At 35.2% G+C, this 21200-nt stretch overlaps 1 protein-coding gene across 1 annotated transcript in view; it reads right to left on the bottom strand.

The window, feature by feature from the left end:
- ehbp1 (EH domain binding protein 1) overlaps positions 1–21200 on the bottom strand; it is a 174010-nt gene that overhangs the window by 71341 nt on the left and 81469 nt on the right. Inside the window, exons 11-13 of the mRNA XM_073826562.1 lie at positions 14604–15485; positions 12031–12072; positions 11799–11939 (exon numbers count right to left, since the gene is read on the bottom strand). Coding sequence (XP_073682663.1) covers positions 11799–11939; positions 12031–12072; positions 14604–15485 — 1065 coding nt within the window. The remainder of the gene's footprint in view (positions 1–11798; positions 11940–12030; positions 12073–14603; positions 15486–21200) is intronic.

Here is a 21200-nt window from a genome sequence, read left to right as displayed (position 1 = left end):
ATGAACAGGTTGAGCAGGCGGCTTGTGTGCGAGTGGGAAGAAAACTTTGTCCTTTACATGACAACATAATTACCCGGCGGAAAGAGCCATTCACTGCAAGCTGTTCTTTACTGAGTACAAACAACACACCTGCTTCAGTCAACATGAAAGCCAGGTCGCTTCCGTAAGGTGACGTGTTTCCGTGTGAAACGAGATATTTAGGCAGAAAAAAGATCAGGTTGATCAGGAATTGGTTGGATTGAGAGACAAGGGGCGGGTGGGGTGATGAAAAATAACATTACTTGGTTTTGTCAGCGCAAATGCTGTTGTAAAGAACAAGGTATTTATTAGACTTTTAAATGTTCACCTGTGAATCACTCACAATAACAACAGGAACGGGTACAAAAGGTACTTTCCTATTGCATGTTTCCGGCGTTATTGTGGGCAATTCACCTGTGCCCATAAAAAAAGCTATTAAAATGTAATAAATTGTTCCTCCTCTGAATTTCCTTTTGTGCTATTCCAAAAAAGTGTCTCTGTAACCTATAATCAAAATTGATTAACCTACTCTTCCCCTTTTTTGCGGACATCATTTACACTGCCGTACAAAACTTTGAAGTTTTGTTCATGTTTGTTCACGTAATATTGTGAAATATTACCTATTAAAATAATCACATTCTGATTTAAAATATTTAAATGTTAATTTAAAAATCACGATTCTTTGATGACTAGAAAGTTCATAAGAACAGCATTTAAATAGATTTAAAAGAATTTAAATAGAATCCTTCATTAATGAAAAAAAAACATACTTTCGAATGTTAGTGCAGGCTCTGCATTACTATTCAAAGAAGTTCACTCCCAGAATGAAAACTTCCTGATAATTTACTCACCCCCATGTCATCCAAGATGTTCATGTCTTTCTTTCTTCAGTCGCAAAGAAATTAGGGTTTTTCAGGAAAACATTCCAGGATTTTTCTCCATATAGTGGACTTCAATGGTGGCCAATGGGTTAAAGGTCCAAATTGCAGTTTCAATGCAGCTTCAAAAGGCTCTACACAATCCCATTAGAGGAATAAGGGTCTTATTTAGCAAAACAATCTGACATTTTCTTAAAAAAATAAAAATGTACATACTTTTTAACCACAAATGCTCAGCTTGCACTAGTTCGACCTCAGGCAGAAGTACCAACCCAGTGTTTACAAAGCGAACATGCAAAGAAAGTCAAATGCCCTTTACAAAAAAGGCAAAACAACAATGACGGCTGATTTTGAAGTTGGAGGTGAACATAAGATGGACTTTTTCGGCCTACCCAACTTTTTGAACCCACAGAACTATCTGCGGTTGACTTTTCCAACATGACTACATAATGCGTGAAGACGCACAAGCGCATCACAGAGCTAGTGCAAGACGAGCATTTCGCTAGATAAGACCCTTATTCATAAGCTGGGATCCTATTATGCTCTTTTACAAAGTCTTTATTTTGTTTTGGGGGTGCTCTCATGCTTGGTGGTACGAAAAACGTATATTATTTTTCACATAATTTACATTATTGCAATAGCTTTCTCCCCAGCCTGGCACAAATGGCTCGATTAGTTCCGGGTTTGATGAAGGCCCGCCTTCTGAAAAACTAAATGTGTTATGATTGGTTAGCAGTCCCTACTGCGTTGCAATTGGCAAACAGCTCAGACGGCGTTTCAGTCCTGATACGTCCCTTCCCAAAGTTCCGTCTACAACTGCGCAAGCTAGATTAAAGTGATTCTTACGTTATAAATTTGGATATTTTTCTTACAAAAACACATCAGAGGCTTTTAATGACCCCTCCGGAGCCATGTGAGGCACTTTTTATTATGGTTCGACTTGTTTTGGATTGATGGAGAGTGCCAGTATTATTTTTAATATAACTCCGATTGCATTCATCTGAAAGAAGGAAGTCATATACACCTAGGATGCATGGAGGGTGAGTAAACAATATGCTACAGTGTTGTGGTCATAGTCAGCCTGCGAGATCGCCGAAACAAGATACTATCATTATTGTGCTAATTTTTTTAATTATTTACATGCCCGAAACCAGTTCCAGCAAAAGGCTAGTGAAGCTATCTACACTGTATGATGAATAAATCTCTTACCACACACTGCACACGTCTATGGTGCGGCTCCGACGTGGCAACTGATGATCGTCATTCTAGTCAATGCTTGTGTTTACATCAGCCGGGGCTCCGCATGCGTTTCCAACCTCTATATATTGCACACTGCAACAGTGCGGCTCCAGCACGGCTACCGGAGCAGTTCGCGGACACTTCAGTCAATGCTCGCATGAAGCATCCCAGAAGCTACATCGCTAAAGTTAGGCGAATCCCCCACCTAGTCCCTCCCCACCCGCAACGATTCAAATTTCCATAGGCAGGATTTATTTGAATGATATTCTAATGGACCGCGCGGTGACATTATAGCATCTGGAAAACAAATGTTGTAGTCCAAAGAAGCCGCTCGATGTAGTTCTTGAAAAGGGATTTTTTTTAAAACTAAATATTTCCCTTTGGAGTGGACTTTGAGATGTGTAACTTTGTAGATGTTTGTTTTTTTATGCCCAAACACACCACACACTGGCTAAAATTCAAAAAGTGAAAAAGCATAACAGAAAGACTAAATAGTTACCTAACTAGATATTGTTTTAGCAAACTTATATTCACCCTGGCTCCATTCTGATATGTAATGCCCAGTTTCTTCTCAAAAATACATCAGATTACATAAGGTAAATGGATTGCGGACAGCAATGCACATTAAAGAACGTAAATAAGGTCAATTTTAAATTTAATATCAACTTTAAAGTGTTTGATCTCTTTCAGTGTTTAGCAAGACTTGGAGAATGACCATTAAAAATGTATTAATGCGACAGAAAATCAACAAGTTATTGAAAAGCGTTGTGCTAATGCTTGTACTTACTTTCTTTAATTAAAGTGTTCAGACAGACACACAAACGCTCTTAGCACTTGCTCTCTCTCTCTCTTTCTCTCTCTAAACAAACACTTTTCAGTCTGACTCAAATAACTGGATTAAACAATTGCAATTTCATATCAAAATGAACTTATACTTTATGCTTTTATCCTTCATATTTTATTCATAGGAGACCGACTTATGAATGAGGTTAAAAACTGAAGGGCGGTAGAAAAGAAAGAGAAAGGAATGAGGGAAGAGAAGAAAGAGAGGTTGTTGTGGTGGAAAGAGAGAGACAAGGGAGAAAAAAAGAGGAGACAGCCCCACTGAGAAATGACTGTGTGTGCGTAATGCCGGAGAGAGCAGTGGCTTGATCACAACTCATGAAGAGATTGGAGGGGCGTCTCTCTCTCTTTCTCACTCACTCTCTCTCCGTCTAACAGTTTCTCTGTTCCAACCAACCGCTTTGATGTCCACACACACAGCCCTTCAACTACCTTCTATCCATTCTGTTTCATTAGACGAGAATCCACCAGAAAAAGAAAGGTTTCCAAACTAAAAAGACAATCGGAATGCAGCGCGAGAGCGCCTGTGTAGTCACGTCAGCATGTTAAAATGCATATGGAAGGCGCAGCCACGGTTCCTTTGAAAGTCTGAGGGAATCGTTTGAGGGCGTCAGACACAAAGAACAGAGAACAGGAGGACGACTGTGGCCTAATTGGCCCAATTAACTCCGAGTCTCTGGTGCTTGCTGGGACAATTGGTCTTCCCCGGGCCTTCCCACTGACTCTCACGCATCAGAGGCGGGCCGACGCTAACGACTGTGGACTACAGAGAGAAAGAGAGAGAGATCGCTACTGAACGTGGTGTATTAGCACCGACAACAGATTTAAATAGAAAAAGCAACAAATTTGATTACGTGTTGATTTCACGTCCAACGTAACAGTTAAACGAGGCTGAAAAGCGAACATGATAGAGGCAGGAGTTTGCCTCAAAACACACACGCACAAGCGCACAGGGAGGCCGCCACGAGTTCAAAGGTTTGCTCCGTCTCTCTATGAGAGGGAGGGTCACGGGCGGCTCTGAAAAGTCACCGCACTGTCACACAGAGTGGGAGGGAGGGCTGAGGACGGAGAAGAGAGTCAGGAGGGTGAAGCAGGGCCTCGTCGGTAAAAATCAAACACAGTCCAATTAAACTAATCATAACGAGCCAGTGAACACGAGGAAGCTCACCTGGAATCTTTTCCCTCTCTTTTTCCTCCCCCTCTCCTGCTCTCTTTCTCTCTCTCTCTCTTGCCATACCCTCCATAATTACCCTGGCCAAAGCGCTGTGAAATTACTGCACTGATCAACTAATGCTTGAGAAAATCTGAAGAAATGCACTGTCCCCTCTTTCTGCCTCCCTCCCTCCCTTTTTATGATTTAAAGGACTACATAAATAAAAATTATTTCCCCTCACTATCGCTCCCTCTCCCACGCTTTCTCTTTATCGAGGGCTCAAAAAGAGTAAAGGAAATAGAGGGGAGATTCTCTCCACTTTATTTTAAAGGTCTTGCCTATGAAAGAGTGAAATTAAGAGGGGGAAGAATGTTTGGGGTTCAATTTAAGTTAAGATCTATCAAAAGCAACTGCGGCACAATGTGACTTCATTTTTATTCATCCATCAATTTTGAAAAAAATGCATGTTAGACGGGACTACAGTAGCCAGTAAAATTTTACAGAAAAACAGAAAGATCTTTCAACTGTAATGCCAGTAATCCATTAAGAACCATTTACATGGTGTAAACCAGTTTTTAGATTGTTGACTTAAAACTAAAACTTAAATGAAAAAAATGTCATTAGTTGAAATAAAGCTGAAATGAACTAAAATATAAATATTACAAAAAAGAATATAAACACTAAAAATTAGAAACACTGTCATGCAAAGTAGCTCAAAATAAAGTACTAAAATGACCAAAATACTAAAACAAAAATAAATCAAAGCTAAATAGAAATATTGGTAACACTTTACAATAAGGTTCATTAGTTAACATTAGTTAAAAACATTAGTTAACATGAATTAATAATGACCTGCACTTATACAGCGTTTATTAAACTTTGTTAATGTTAATTTCAACATTTACTAATACATTATTAAAATCTTGTTAACATTAGTTAATGCAGTGTGAACTAACATGAACAAACAATGAACAACTGTATTTTCGTTAACTAACGTTAATGAAGATTAATAAATACAGTAACAAATGTATTGCTCATGGTTAGTTCATGTTAGTTAGTACATTAACTAATGTTTAATTAATGAACCTTATTGTAAAGTGTTACCGGTTCGGTTCATTAGTCAACGTTAGTTAACTACTTTTGTTAACATGAACTAAGAATGAACAATACTTCTACAGCATTTATTAATCTTAGTTAATTTCAGCATTTACTAATGCATTATTAAAATCAAAATTGCGCTTATTAACATTAATGCACTGTGAATTACACTGTGACTGTATTTTTATTAACTAACATTAACAAAGATTAAAAAATACTGTAATAAAGGTATTGTTCATTGTTCATGTTAGTTAATATATTATTATTAACTAATGGAACCTTACTGGAAAGTGTTACTGAAATATTTACAAAAATACAACAATAACAAAATTATTAAAACTTAAACTGAAGTTAAAATTAAAAACTGAAAATATAAAAATACAAGCCAATTTAAAATATTAAAATATTAAAATTAAAAGTTGTACTTGTAAACATTAGTGAATTAATATGAATTAACAATGAACGACTGTATTTTCATTAACTAACATTAACAAAGGTTAATAAATACTGTAATAAATGTATTGTTCATTGTTTATGTTGGTTCAAAGTGTAAAGTGTTAACGAAATATTTACAAAAATTACAACAATGACAAAATTATTAAAACTTAAACTAAAGTTAAAAAAGTAAAAACTGAAAATATGAAAATAAAAGCCAATTCAATGTTAATAAATATGGTAACACGTTGCAGTAAGGTTTCATTAGTTAACTACTTTAGTTAACATGACCTAAGAATGAACAATACCTCTCTACAGTATTTATTAATCTTAGTTAATATTAATTTCAGCATTTACTAATGCATTCTTAAAATCACAAGTTGTATTTGTTAAAATTAGTTGATGCACTGTGAACTAACATGAACAAACAATGAACAACTGTATTTTATTAACTAATGCTAACAAAGATGAATAAACACTGTAACAAATGTATTGTTCATTGCTTGTTCATGCTAGTCAATGCATTAAATAATGTTAACAAATGACACCTTATTGTAAAATGTCACCTTAAATACTATAACAGTATAGAAGAAAATACTAAAAAAACTCTAAAATAAGTTAATCCACCTAAAAAATATGTACACTTCAAAAAAGACAATTTGTGTGAGTTTATAACTAAAAATTAAATTACACATGTGCTTTTATTAAAAAAAAAGCTTCACATTGCATCTTTTTAACTCCTCTGGAATCAGTGGAATCTGGAAGTGTTATAACCTAAATATTTACATGTTAAAAAATTGAGGATGACATTAAATTATTTTACTGTAGTCAACACATATGCCACATATGTCGTCAATAGCGCTTAACTTAAAACTAAACTATTTCTTTAGGAACGTATGTATGTGTATACTAGCATTAAGGGGGTGTTGTGCCGCTGTGCTTTTTCTAATTGTTCATTAATTAGCGATTTGCTCTCACCAGGGGATGAGGAACATGAGAGCGACTCAGAGGTTTGCCCCTAATGGTTTGTGAAGGCCACCTACCCTAGTACAATGACCACTACTAAACAATTTATACCGTTTTTTTACTATCAAAGGCCTAAACACACATATACACAGAGTTAGAAAAGAGTACAAGAGCAGGGAGACAGAAAGTGAAGCAGAAAGAAGAAAAGCGGGAGACTGACAGTGGTGGCAAAGATCAAAGCAAGAGAGTCAATGTCGTACAATGGAGCACAATTAACATGGCATGTAAAAGAACAAGAGAAACACACAGAGAGAGAAAGCAGTTCTGATGAGAGGGGTGGGCTCACTGATGGGCCCACTGAAACACACCACTGACTGAGGACAATGACTGGCCTGCTGGCCATCCGAAACACTCTCACACACAATCAAGTCTGTATGCTAACTGCTAACAATATTGTAAACATGAAGACGATTCAAATCTTGCCTCAAGTAGCATGGGTATATTTGTAGCAATACACAAAATACATTTTCTTTAAGCCAAAAATCATTAGGATATTACGTAAAGATCATGTTCTCTGAAGATATTTTGTAATATGCATTGTAATTGTAATTTAGTAATATGCATTGAAAAGAACTTCATTAGTGATTTTCTCTATATTTAGATTTTTTCCACCCTCAGATTCCAGATTTTCGAATAGTTGTATCTCAGCCAAATATTGCCATATCCTAACAAACCATACAATAATGAAAAGCTTATTTATTCAGGTTTTAGTATAATGTATAAATCTCAATTTTAAAAATTAACCCTTGTAACTGATTTTGTGGACCAGGGTCACACATTTCATCTGAATGTCAGGCTTATTTAGCAGTAAAAAAAAGCACACAGCAGTGTTATTTTTTCACAGACACAAATGAGACGATAACGAAACAAAAACTCGTTTTGAATGATGACAACAATGACGGAAATCTATTGATATTTTCGTCAACGAATAAAAACGAGGCGAAAAAGTTAGAGGGGGACGATTTGGGGAAAAAAAATCATTCAGAACAAAAAAAAAAAAAAAATCACTCACTGCTCTTGATTTAATCCCTTTAGTAGCACTAATACAGATCAATTTACATTAATTTATATAAATATATATATAGGAATTGTTTAAAATAATGACGAATGTGGTAAAAAGTTTTTTTCTTGTTTTTTTTTTTCATGAGTAGTTGTTTAATTTAATTTTAATATAAAGGCATGTTGCATGTCACAGCAGTTAAATCTGTGTCTATCATGATAAAACCTTAAAGGAACACTACACTTTTTTGGTAATAGGCTCATTCTCCAACTCCCCCCGAGTTAATAAGTTGATTTTTACCGTTTTGAAATCCATTCAGCCGTTCTCCTGTTCTGGCGATATCACTTTTAGCATAGCTTAGCATAGATCATTGAATCCTATTAGACCAATAGCATCGCGTTCAAAAATGACCAACGAGTTTCGGTATTTATCCCATTTAAAACTTGACTCTTCTGCAGTTATATCGTGTACTAAGACCGGCGGAAAATGTAAAGATGCGATTTTCTAGGCCGATAAGATTAGGAACTTCACTCCAATTCCGGTGTAATAGTCAAGGAAGTTTGAAGCACAGGGAGCGTTCCTCGTTGGAAGTTACCTAGCTGGGAACTAATTTCAGGCGCTGCGTGATATTACTCCGCCTGCTGCGTTCATATTATGGCAGAAAACTTTCTTGACTTTTACACTGGAATGGGAGTGTAGTTCCTAATCTTATCGGCCTAGAAAATCGCATCTTTACATTTTCCGCCGGTCTTAGTACAAGATATAACTGCAGAAGGTCTAATAGGATTCAATGATCTATGCTAAGCTATGCTAAAAGTGATATCGCCAGAACAGGAGCTGAATGGATTTCAAAACGGTAAAAATCAACTTATTAACTCGGGGGGAGTTGGAGAATTAGCCTATTTCCAAAAAAAGTGGAGTGTTCCTTTAATATCAAACCTGTACAATGAGTTTGGCAATTTTAGAGAAATGCTTAATAAATGCATTACACTGTAACTAAACCCATTAGACTTCAACCGACTAAATCTACTGTAGATTTAATCAACTAAAACTAGACTAAAACTAAAAACAATTCAGATGACTAAAATAGGACTAAAACTAAATGACACTTTAGTCAGAAGACTTTTACAAAGACTAAATCAAAATTTGTTATCAAAATTAACACTGGCACACAGTATTTCAGCCAATGCTAAAGTGCACAACTGAAAAGCTCACTATACCCCAATGACTTCCCCCTCTCTCTCTTTCTCATCCATCCTCACTTTCACCCCTCCATCTCTATCTCCGCTTTGAAAGAATGGAGCAAGTCTTAATTTAATTAAAATATTCCCTCTGCATGCTAAAGCGTAAAGTCTCTTCTTAGCGGAGGAGCTTCATGCAGAGGCCAGTGATAAGATAACAGGGCCTACTAATCAAAACAAGACATCAACTAATCTAATCTAAATCACTAACAATTACCAGCGTGCCAAGCCACGCTCCCTTTTGATCAATGTTTTCTATTAAAAAGTGAAACAATTCAATATTCCGGCACGCTAATGCACTGAAGCCTCATTAGCACATCGTCCTTGGGATGGAGGCGTTGCGAACGCACACACAGACGCTAATTCGTGGTTAATTTACGGGACGGGGACCATCTCCCCTTCATCAGAACGCAGAGGACTTTTGCAGGGGGGGAAAAAATATTTTTCTTTGAAAAAAAAAAAAAAAAAAACTTAATTTATGGCAGCAGCAGCATCACACTGAGGTGGCTTCTTGTTCCTGTTCTTTGCTTTCTTATGCATTTCATTCAAGGGCATCTCATTTCCTTTTAAAATTCATACAGCAAAACGTCTGAATAAATCCGCCACACGCCAGATATTTCATCATGTCCTGAAAACCCCCCTCCCCTGTGGTTCTGTATGTTTATGCCACTGCGTTTCACACTATTCTTCCCCTAAAACAGGATGTCAGGGAAGCTGAAATGTTATTCGGATGTGGCCTGAGCTTTTCGACGTCAAGTGTCAGCCGACCTGCAGCACTGAGCTCAGTAGAGCATGTTTATTTAGCGTTTGATGTTCTCTGACTGGTCACTTCCTACATCACTACCTGGAGTCCTTGAGTAACCCTTAAAGACTTGTCCTGTGTGAAATGAGACTCTATCATGCAGGCTCTTGGTTACAGAATAATATTACTTTCTATTACTTCCTGTCTGAGGGGACAAAGGAGCATCCTGAGAGGAGCTGTGAATAGTGGTAAGGACTTACTATGCAGTGTGTAGACGCACTTAGCAATACGTTTATGGAAAAGCTTGTCACCAGAATGGTCATATGTGAAAAAATAAATAAATTAATTAAAAAATATGGAATTTTGGGAAAATCCACTATTGAAAAAAACAAACAAACTTTTGAGTTTTGGGTTTGAGTTTTAAGCCATAACTATAATTGCTTAAAAAAATTATATATAATAAATTAAAATAATAATAAAATAAATACAATTTACAAAATAAATAATAAAGAAAATAATAATAATAATCTGAATCGGACAATTGTTCTATAGATTAAATAAATAATAAATTATTAATAAATGATAAATAACTGAATAAACAATAGAATACTTGATAACATGACAGAATTAGTGATAGTATGATAGATACATAAAAAAATGTTTTTTAAATAAAATAAAACTTCACTCATTTAATTAAATAAGTACACTATCATTCTTTAAAATTGAAAGCAAATAAATAAGAAAATAGATAGAAATAAATAGATAATTCTGGATCAGTCTGTAAGGTTCTATAAATAAAATTAAAATAAATGTAAACATTAATTATGTTTCTTTTTCAGAAAAAAAAAGACTTTTTGGAAAATCAACAATTGAAAAATAAATTTAATTCTAAAAACACTAAAAGGTTTACGGGAGGGTTTGAGTTTTAGTCATAACTATAATTACCTGTATGTACACTACCATTCATAAGTTTAAATTATTACTTTTGTTCATCAAAGACACATTAAACTGATCAAGTGCAAGTGAAGACTTTTATAATGTTACAAAAGATTTCTAAGATATCTAAAGGCTGTTTTTTTTTTACTTTTTATTCATTAATTTGACACAAATACTGTATTCAACATTGATAATAATAATAAATGGGTAACACTACAAAAAGGTTCAATTAGTTAACATTAATGTATTAACTAAGAATGAAAAATGCATTTCGAACAGTATTTTTTAAACTTTGATCACATTAATTAATAAAAATACAGCTTATTGTTACACTTTATTGTTAATTAATTTTCACTCAGGTCTAATAAATAATATTAACAGTTATTGTACAACTTTCAAATTTAATACTGCATTATTAAATGTTAAAATTAATTAAATAACACTAGTTAAAATTAATATGATGACTAAAATGCTTATTTATTATCAATGTTGGAAACAGTTGTGCTGCTTAAATTTTTTTGGGATATTGTGATACTTTTTTCAGGATTCTTTGGTGGATAAAACGTTAAAATGAACAGTGTTTATTTAAAATCAAAAATCTTTAGTAACAATATACACTATTGTTCAATGTTTGGGGTCAGTAAATATTTTCTTTCTTTGAAATAAATTAATACTTTTATTTAGCAAAGATGTGTTAAATTGATAAAAAGTGATAGTAAACACTTATATTGTTAGAAAAGATTTCTATTTTAAATAAATGCTGTTCTTTTTTACTTCATATTCATCAAAGGTTCCAAAAAATATTAAGCAACACAACTCTTTCCAACATTGATAATAAATCACAAAAATAAATGATATTTAAAGTATATTCAAATAGAAAACTGTTATTTTTTTTTTTTTAAATAAATGAAACTTTGATAAGCATAAAAAACTTAATTAAAAAAACATTACAAAAATCTTACTGATCCCAAACTTTTGAATGGCAGTGTTTTGAATGCATTAAATTTAAATTTGTAACTTTTTCACAATATTGCTGTTATTACTGTATTTTGAACCACATAAATGCAGATTGTGAACATAGGAGAAAATTATTGCCAGCCCCAAACTTCTGAACAGTAGTTTAAAAACAACAGAAATCTATAAATGTTGATGCAAAAGTTTGTGTGTGTGTGTTTATGTCAGAACTCACATCAATAATCTGTGGAGTGTGTGTAGGTGACTGTGCATTAGTGGAGCTTTTGTTTCCAGCCTTCATGGCAGCATCTCTACGGGCCTGCTCCAATAGCAGCCTGGCCCTCTCCTTCAGCTCCTCTTGACGAGACAGGACCTTCTGCAATCCAGAGAAAGAGGTTTCATTCAATTTTGAGTGTAACAAAGTTTCACTTTGTATAGGCACTTTATATAACCATGACCTGTTTCACCTTCTCTTCACTGGTGTTAGACACTGGAGTGGGTACGACTTCCTGAAAACACAACAACAAACAAAACATAACATAAGAACAAGTCTGTGGATGCGCTATCACCCTGTATGTTGTTTGAGATAGATTAGCATCTGTATCAGCTATGCACTCTTATTACAAGCTCCAGCAAGCAGCTGATTGGCTGATTGGTATGACGGTGATTCTGACAGCTGAAAGGAGATAGAGTGACGATAGCTCCTGAACAGTGTTAACATCACAGGTGAGAAGGCATTTACACTGTGCAACACATTTAGTAAAACAATCAAATGAACCACCAATTTAAGGTAACTGCCAAGTAACTGTCACCATGGTAACGTGCCTCTCATGTCACAGCTGAGGCCTTGATGACATGTCAAAATAAAATCAGGACAAATCTAAGCTGGAAAGTTATTCAGTGGAAGGAATGACAGTGATACATGGCGAGAGTGTGATAAAACTTGGTTGTGCTGCAATACCTGCAAGTGTGTGTGTGTATGTGTGTGTGTACGCTGTATAGATGAGGAGAGGCTCTCATGCGGAACACGCTATAACCCGTGTCAGTATTAGAGCTGCAGGCGGGACGGCCCGTACATAATGACATGCCACTCCGAGTGACACGCGGCTGCTGTCTGTGCCGATCAGGCGTCTCACAAAATGGCAGAAATATCAAACATGTAAAAAGCTTCAAACAGTTTTATGTGCTTTGATTTTATATGGCAGCTTTTCCCGTTTAAGCTGTGACTGCTTTTCTGTTGGAAGTGTTCAGGGCATTATTCAGTAAAACATGCATGTGTATTTACCTGTGTTTGTTACCTAAATTGGTGCGTCTGTGTATTTATGTTCAATGTTGTTTGCTTGCTTGTGTTGGACCATTAGTCCAGGTTTGGGTAATTCTGACTGCTTAGCATGCCATTTGTGATGGCTATATAAGGAATTTTAAATAATTTTTACATGACACACAGAAAGTCATTACTAAAGTGTTCCTATTATGCCATTTTAAATATTGCCTTTCATGCAGTGTATAATGTAGCTGTCTGTGAATGTAAACAATCTGCAAAGTTGTAAAACCAATACTGCACGATAAATTAAATTATTGTCTCCTAAAAGAAAGAATCGACTTGTTCAAGTAATTAGTCATTCGAGTCCCACTTCTGTAATGGATACACTTCATGGGGGTAAACACATTTGAATAATGCATATGTTCAATACTGCCCTCAAACGCGTCATTTTACTGATGACTGCTTTTCTAATCTCGGGAAGTTCATGGCGGTATTCACAAAACACTTGGTCCTGAAAGATGGCTCAGTACCACTGATCTATACAGCTTATTTGGACCAGCTGGCTCCAGTGAATCACAGCCTGTAAGTATTATAAATAATAGCAATCAAAACACAGAATTATGACAATGAGCGCATCGTTGTGCATGGAAGACAACAGACTGGGTCATCTGACCAGTCAGAGCAGAGTAGGCTCACAGAAAAGAAGGGTTTAGAGAGACTGAATCTTTGATCTGCTTCGAACAAATCGTTTGAGAATCGCTGGAAAATTAGGTGATATTAAACAGATATTTTGAGAAAACGAAAGTGTTGTTTGATCTTGCATGCATGTACACCTATTATAGGAGACTCTGAAAACAATATTAAGAACCTTAAAAATGGCATAATAAGGGCACTTCAATCAATTAAATACTATGGAACTCATTATAAACAGAAAAATAGGTATTGATGGTTGAACTTATTTTTATGACCTTTCTTCTTTGAAGCTCCCTGATATTTCCAGGTTATCCAGAATCTTGGCAACCAGTGTTGTGTGTGACACTGAAAATTGATAATTCCTATTCAACTCCTGAATTTTAATTGAAATTAAATTGATGTACAGGATGCAGAATTACAATGTCAATTAAAGTAAAATTAAATTAACCTGAAATTCTTGTGACACTATATGATGTGATTTTTAACCAGAAAAATATTAAACATTTTTGGAAAAGAGGATTTAAGAACTATTGATCTTATGGCAGAAAAAGATGGACAGAATGATAGAATAAAAAAATCCTATATATATAGAACAATAGATAGAACAGAAGAAATGATAAATGATAAAACGATGATAAAATGACAGACAGAGAGATCGACAGACAGACAGACGGAAAGACAGAATGACAGACAGATAGAACAACCGACCGACGGACAGATAGATAGAACGAAAAACACAGATTGGCAGACAGATGGACAGACAGACAGATGGATAGACGGGCAGACAGAACGACAGACAGAACGACAGACAGAACACCTTAGGGAGTGAGAAAGAACAACAGATAGAACGATAAGAGACAGACAGACAGATCACCTTAGGGAGAAAAAAGATAACAACAGACAGACAGATAAACAAAGACAGACAGAACAATATATAAAAATGGAATGACAACAACAGACAGAGGGTTTATAGAGCTTGGGGAGAGAAAGGGAGACAGAATGACGAAAAGAATGATAAAGCAACAGTCAGATTTTGCTAAGGTTTATGTGCATATGCAAGCATGCCTGTGTGTTGACATTTACCTGTGTGTGTTTAGCGGGAGTGTGTGTGTGGTTGGTCTGAGGTGCACTGCTGTCTGAGGTGCTGTCAGATTCAGAGTGGCGCAAACTCGCTCTTTTCTTCTTGATAAGATCAGTGTCTCTGTTATACGTGAAGCCCAGTTTGTGTGTGTTCGTTAGAGAAGACCCAGTCTGCCACGAGGGTGACCCAGATTCAGTTTGTCTTTCACTAGGCCGTGGGGTCTCTTGCTGCTCCTTGGAGTGTCTGGTGTCAGCGGCGGGCAACCCACCCGACTGCCCTTTCTCCTTTTCTCTCTCCAGCCTGTGAGACAGATCACCCATGTCCAGTGTATCAGCTTTGAGGAGTTTTTTCGGTTCTGCAGCGGGAGGTTGTCTGGTGGAGGTCTCCAGATTGGTTCTGGTGCTTTGGGCGGGTCGTGGGTGAGGTTCGATGACCGCTGGAGTTACTGGTGTGTCACGGTCTGCCATAGATGCCCGTAAAGGAGGAGCTACATCTTTTAGAACTTCCCCTGGGGAGGCGGATAGAGAACCAAATCCTACACTGGTCATGACTGACTTTATTTCCTCCTCTTCCTTTACACCATGCCCACCATTGGTTGCTGCAGCAACCTGATCAGTGGGCTCACGGTTAATGTCAGTAAGTTCGGCGTAGAACTTGTCTTGGTCGATGGAACTGTTTGTGTCCGTTTCGAAGTCTCCGACTTTGTATGTGCTACGACTGCTATTGGCTTCGATCTGCACAACATTAAGTTCCTCTCCGCTGAAATGTGCCCGAATCTGATACAGGTACGTCATCACCGTCAGCTTATCCGGGATCGCAAGCAGAACCATGTCAGATGGCTCCAGAAGCCGAGAGATTCCCAGGCTGGCAAAGCCATCATATGCCTGCAAACACAAAAAACAGAAAAGTTAAAAATTTTCTCGATAAACGATAACAAAAGTTCGATAAATGTTTATTTGGCAAAGGCGGAAGGAAAAAGCGCTAGTCATTTAAAAAGCGCCATTTTACCATGGTATTGAGGTGCTATATTTGTGGTTCTAACTGTGATTATCAGGATCTAAATGTATGCTACTATAAAAGAGTAATGGTTAATTAAAAAAATACCCTCAAACAGACAGAATAATTAATTTCACTATATAAAAACGAAGTTGCTACAATTTTACCGATATTACTGATTCATAAAGAATAGTTTAAAACAACAATTAATTGCTTGGTTTTCAAAAAAATCTGCCTTTAAACTTGAAAGAAATACAAATTTGAGTTCGTATCGCCCAACCCTAGGTAGAAAATTTACTTCAAACTCTAAACTAAACTAAACTACAGTAAATCTGTAAACCAAACCATTCTTCAAAACACCTCTTATAAATCTGGGTCAGACAATAATTCTTCTAAATTAAAAAATAATTTTTAAAAATCAACAATAATTAAAATAATAATAATAATTATATTTAAATTAATAATGATAATAAAAAATACATAAAAATAATAAAATAAATAATAAATTAAAATAATAATAAAAATATTAAAAATAAATAAATATATGAATCTTGTTCAATTGATTAAATAATAAATAATGAATAAATTATAAACAAATAAATAAACAATTGAATATATGATGGAACATATGACAGAATGAGCAAAAGAGTATGACAGATAGATTAAAAAGATATTGTTTAAATGAAATAAAACTTGTTAACCAAATAATTTATTACATTAAATACACTATGATTCTAAATATTGTAAGTAAATAAATCTGGATCAGGGTTCTATAAATAATTTTAAAAAGTAAACATTAATTAATTAATCACACACACACACACACACACACACACACACACACACACACACACACACACGTTGGGTTTACATGTTTTATGGGGACATTCCATAGACGTAATGGTTTTCATACTGTACAAACCGTACTTTCTATGGCCCTACACCTACCCTACACCTAAACCTAGCCCTCACAGGAGATTGGGTACACTTTTACTTTCTCAAAAAAACTCATTGTGCATGATTTATAAGCCTGTTTCCTCATGGGGACCTGAGAAATGTCCCCACAAGGTCAAAATCTACTGGTATTCCTATCCTTGTGGGGACATTTGGTCCCCACAACGTGATGAATACCAGGTACACACACACACACACACACACTTGTTTAAATTTATTAAAGCCAATTATTACTAATATTTAGAGTATAGTGGGTGTTAACTTGGACTACTTGAGGTAAGGTGAAAGAATGGGTTTAGAGAGAATACAGCTGGGTGTCGGAAGAAAGTTAAGGGTGAAAAAAAATGAGGTGGGATAGGTAGTGCATTAGTTAAAATAAAGGTGAAAGGGACCAACAGGGTGGAGGCAGAGGGGTGAAAATGAATGGTAGGGTGTAGGGTGAAAGGGTAAACTATAGGGTGTAGAGTGTGACAGAAGGCCAAGACATAAGATGAAGGAAAAAGGGAACAACAGGGTAAAGGGTGAAAGGGAAGAAGAGGGTTTGTAGGGTGATGGGAGGGAGAGACAGTTAGGGTGTAGGGTGCATGCAGGAATTAGATTTGGGATAAGACAAGCTGGGATCAGTAGGATGCGGCAGGCGGTGACAGCTAATGTCAAGGATGGTTCTCCATGATAAGAGAGCACGATACCAAGAAACACTAAACTAATCCTGCCTCAGTCTTATCGCATACATCTCCCACTCGCCCTCCTTCCATCTCCCTCACTTTCTCTCTCTCTCTCTTTCTCCCCCTTTCAGTCACTCTCTCTCTCTCTCTCTCTCTCTGCAGTGAGTATAATTGCACTGATTTGTCCGGTTGAGGAGAACAGGCAGATAATCAAACAGCCAAACTCAATCCCTGATCGGGAGATAGAGAGAGAGAGAGAGAGAAACGGAAAGAAGAAGTGAAAGTAAACTGGCTGACATTATCGCGGTAATCCACCGAACGAATGAAAGAAAAGTTACCTTCTCTTTCTCTTAAGAATTTGAGAATACAACAGTATAAAGAAAAGCCTACAAATTAGCCTTCTGTCTCGGCCTTCCCCTGATTCGCTTTATCAGCTGCCATCAGAGCCGAGCCGATGGCCAAGAGAATTTCACCCTGTTGACGAGTGTTGACTATTGTCTCAACCTCTGTTGCTTACCCATCTACTGACTTTATCAGGTTTGGCCCCTTTATTGGCCTGAGTGAGAGAGAGAAAGCAAGAGAAAGGGAGGGGTGGGATAATCAAAGGTAAGCCGATTCTCAATTTACAATTAATCACATCTTTCTTTCTCTCGTGCCTTCTCTTTTTCCTGTTTGCTGGAGGCTAACAATAGTGATGGCGAGGCAGAGCTTTGCAGAGCGAGGGAAATGTAAGGTAGAGACAGCTGAATAGAAAAAAGGTGAACGAATAAGGGTGGGAAAACAAAAAGAGTGCAGGTATGTGTTGTTTGGGTATTAACTCAAATGAAAGAGAGAATAATTGGAGGAATGAACGAAACTAAAGTGTCTGATGGAGATTTTTAAACTTAAGCTACATTCATACCGCAGATGAATGTGGCACAAATCGAAATGGAAATAAAAAAGAAAAATTAGTTTTTGACAGGATAGTATACTGATAATAAAGTTATATATATATAATATTCAAAAGAAGAGCATTTATTCGAGACAGAGACTTTAAATGTCTTTACCGTCAACTTTGATTATTTAATGCATCCTCACTGAATTTAACTATTCATTTATTAAAAACTAAATTCTGACTCCAAAATTTTTAACTGTAGTGAATAAAAACATATAATAATAATAATAAAGGATGATGGAAAAAATTGTGAATAAAAAGAATAAAATGATATATAATATTCAAAAGAGGAGTATTTATTTGAAACAGACCCATTAAATGTATTCACTGTCAACTTTAATCAATTGAACACATCTTTACTGGATAAAACCATTACTTTATAAACAAAACAAAATTAATTAAACATACTGACCCTAAAAATGTTTAACTGTAGTGTATACAAATATAGAATATTTATAAAGGGTAAAAATAATAATAACAGCTTATCAATTTAATGCATTTTTAATGCATTTTAATGAGTCCAAATTTTTAAACAGTAGTGTATAAAAATATATAATAATAATAATAAAGGATAAGGAAAAATATCTAGTGAATAAAAACAATAAAATTACAAATAATATTTAAGAGTATTTATTTGAAACAGAGACATGAAATGCCTTTACTGTCACCTTTGTTCAATTTAATACGTTTACTCAATAAAACCTTTAATTTGTAAAAAACAAAAACCTAAATAAAAAATACTGACCCTAAAATGTTTAACTGTAGTGTATAAAATATTGAATATTAATAAAGGATAAAAATAATAATAATAACAACTTCCATCAATTTAATGCTTCTTTACAGAATAAAAACAATTTATATTTAAAAAAATACTGAGCCCAAAATTTTAAACAGTAGTGTATACAAATATATAATAATAATAATAATAATAATAATAATACAGATGAAGAAAAATATCTAGTAAATACAAAAATGTAAAATTATAAATAGTATTTATTTGAAACAGAGACATTAAAATGTATTCACTGTCAACTTTGTTCAATTTAACACATTTTTACTGAATAAAACTATTAATTAAAAAAAAAGAAAGAAAATTCTGACCCCAAAATTTTGAACTGCAGTGTACAAAAATATATAATATTAAAATTATAACAATTGTGAATAAAAATATTAAAATTCTATTAAATATTCAAAAGAAGAGTATTTATTTGAAACCGAGACATTAAATGTCTTTACTGTTTAGCTCTGATTAATTTAGTGCATCTTTACTGAATAAAAACCATTAATTTAAAAAAAATAACTACTGAACCCAAACTTTTGAATAGCAGTGTATAAAAATATACAATAATAATAAAGGATACGGAAAAATATCTAGTGAATAAAAATACAATTATAAATAATATTTAAGAGTATTTATTTGAAACAGAGACATTAAAATGTCTTCCCTGTCAACTTTGTTCAATTTAACACATCTTTACTGAATAAAACCATTAATGAAAAAAGAAAGAAAATTCTGACCCCAAAATTTTTAACTGCAGTGTACAAAAATATATATTAAAATATAATAAAAACTGTGAATAAAAATAATTATATATAATATTCAATTTAATATTCATTATTTGAAACAGAGACATTAAATTCGATTCATTTAGTGCATCTTTACTGAATTTAAAAAACCCTACTGAACCCAAACTTTTGAACAGCAGTGAATAAAACTTTACAATAATAATAAAGGATAACCAATATCTAGTTAATAAAATAATAAAATTATATATAATAATACTTATTATTAAAGCTATTACATTATTTTAATCATATTAAATTACACATATTATAAAGAGTATATGTATCATTGTCTATTTACAGACAGCATCAAGATGTCTGGGAGAGGAAAAAAAGCAAACAAGAAAGGTGTCTCTGTCTCATTGCTCTAGTCTTCAAAACAACAAATCATGCTTGATTAAAACAAATATACCATGTAAACAGCGAGTGTGTGTGACCAAACACACCCAGATGATTTATGCCCCAAAACATGATTCTGATGTACAGCGTTATTATCTACAAAAGCCATTTGCTCAGCTAACAGAAATGTGTTGTTTGCTCTGGATCGGTGTATAGATGATGCAGCAGCCCTAATAACCCGTGTGAACTGAGCAATTGTGTGTTTAAGACTTTCCCTTCCTGCTCCGGTCTGTCAGCCCCTCCCCCACCATAAACGACAATGAAAAGCGTTTTGTTTTGTGAATGACATCGCTGAATGATTGACAGGTATCCATCGCTGTCAGTCACAAACACAGCCAGAGGGGCTTTTCCCCCCGTCCGCACATTTATCGAGGAACACAGGGACACATACACGCAGGCGCACATGTGCACACACAGATCAGATATCATGGGAAATTACTGCTAGTCTCTCTCTAGACACACACAGAGAAAGTAATTCTTTTTACTGCCTGTATGACCAAACCGTCCTCTCCTCACCCCTCTGCTATTGATTGCTCTTATCTGTCATATTTCAATGGAGATTATTGCAATCACGGCTGGGCCAGAGAGGGTCGCGCTGATTCTATCACATGGAAATGAATGCAGTTTATATAAATGTGTGTGTTTGGGGCTGTATAGAGAGTGCTCTTAACCTCCTCAGCTTGGGATAGTCGTTTAGCGTTGAAAGAGAGCGAGAGAAAGCATTCTTCGCTGTGTTGGAGAGAGAAAAACGGTGTATGTGATAGTCCCAGAACGAGAGAGAGCAGGAAATGAACTCAGGACTGCAGGTATTGAGTGTAGGGATAAAGTGATGACAGATGAAAAGAACTGAGGGAAAGGAGAGAGCGAGGAGCACATTAAATACACCTAATAAAGTCTAAATGGAGTTAATCTGAGGGCTGAAATAAGAGTTAATCTGCAGCGCTTCAGAATACAGCGATCGTTCAATGGAGCGGAATTACAGAGGAATCAAGTTATATACATCCACAAATCCAAACAGATTCCAAACAAATCCAGGAAGCAACTCTTCAGCAAATATACATTTGGTATCGTGCGCTGCTGTGCATTGT

Source organism: Garra rufa, chromosome 21, assembly GCF_049309525.1.
Source record: "Garra rufa chromosome 21, GarRuf1.0, whole genome shotgun sequence".
Taxonomy (NCBI): domain Eukaryota; kingdom Metazoa; phylum Chordata; class Actinopteri; order Cypriniformes; family Cyprinidae; genus Garra; species Garra rufa.
Note: the sequence above shows the minus strand (reverse complement) of the source record. Positions and strands in the feature narration are given on the sequence as shown.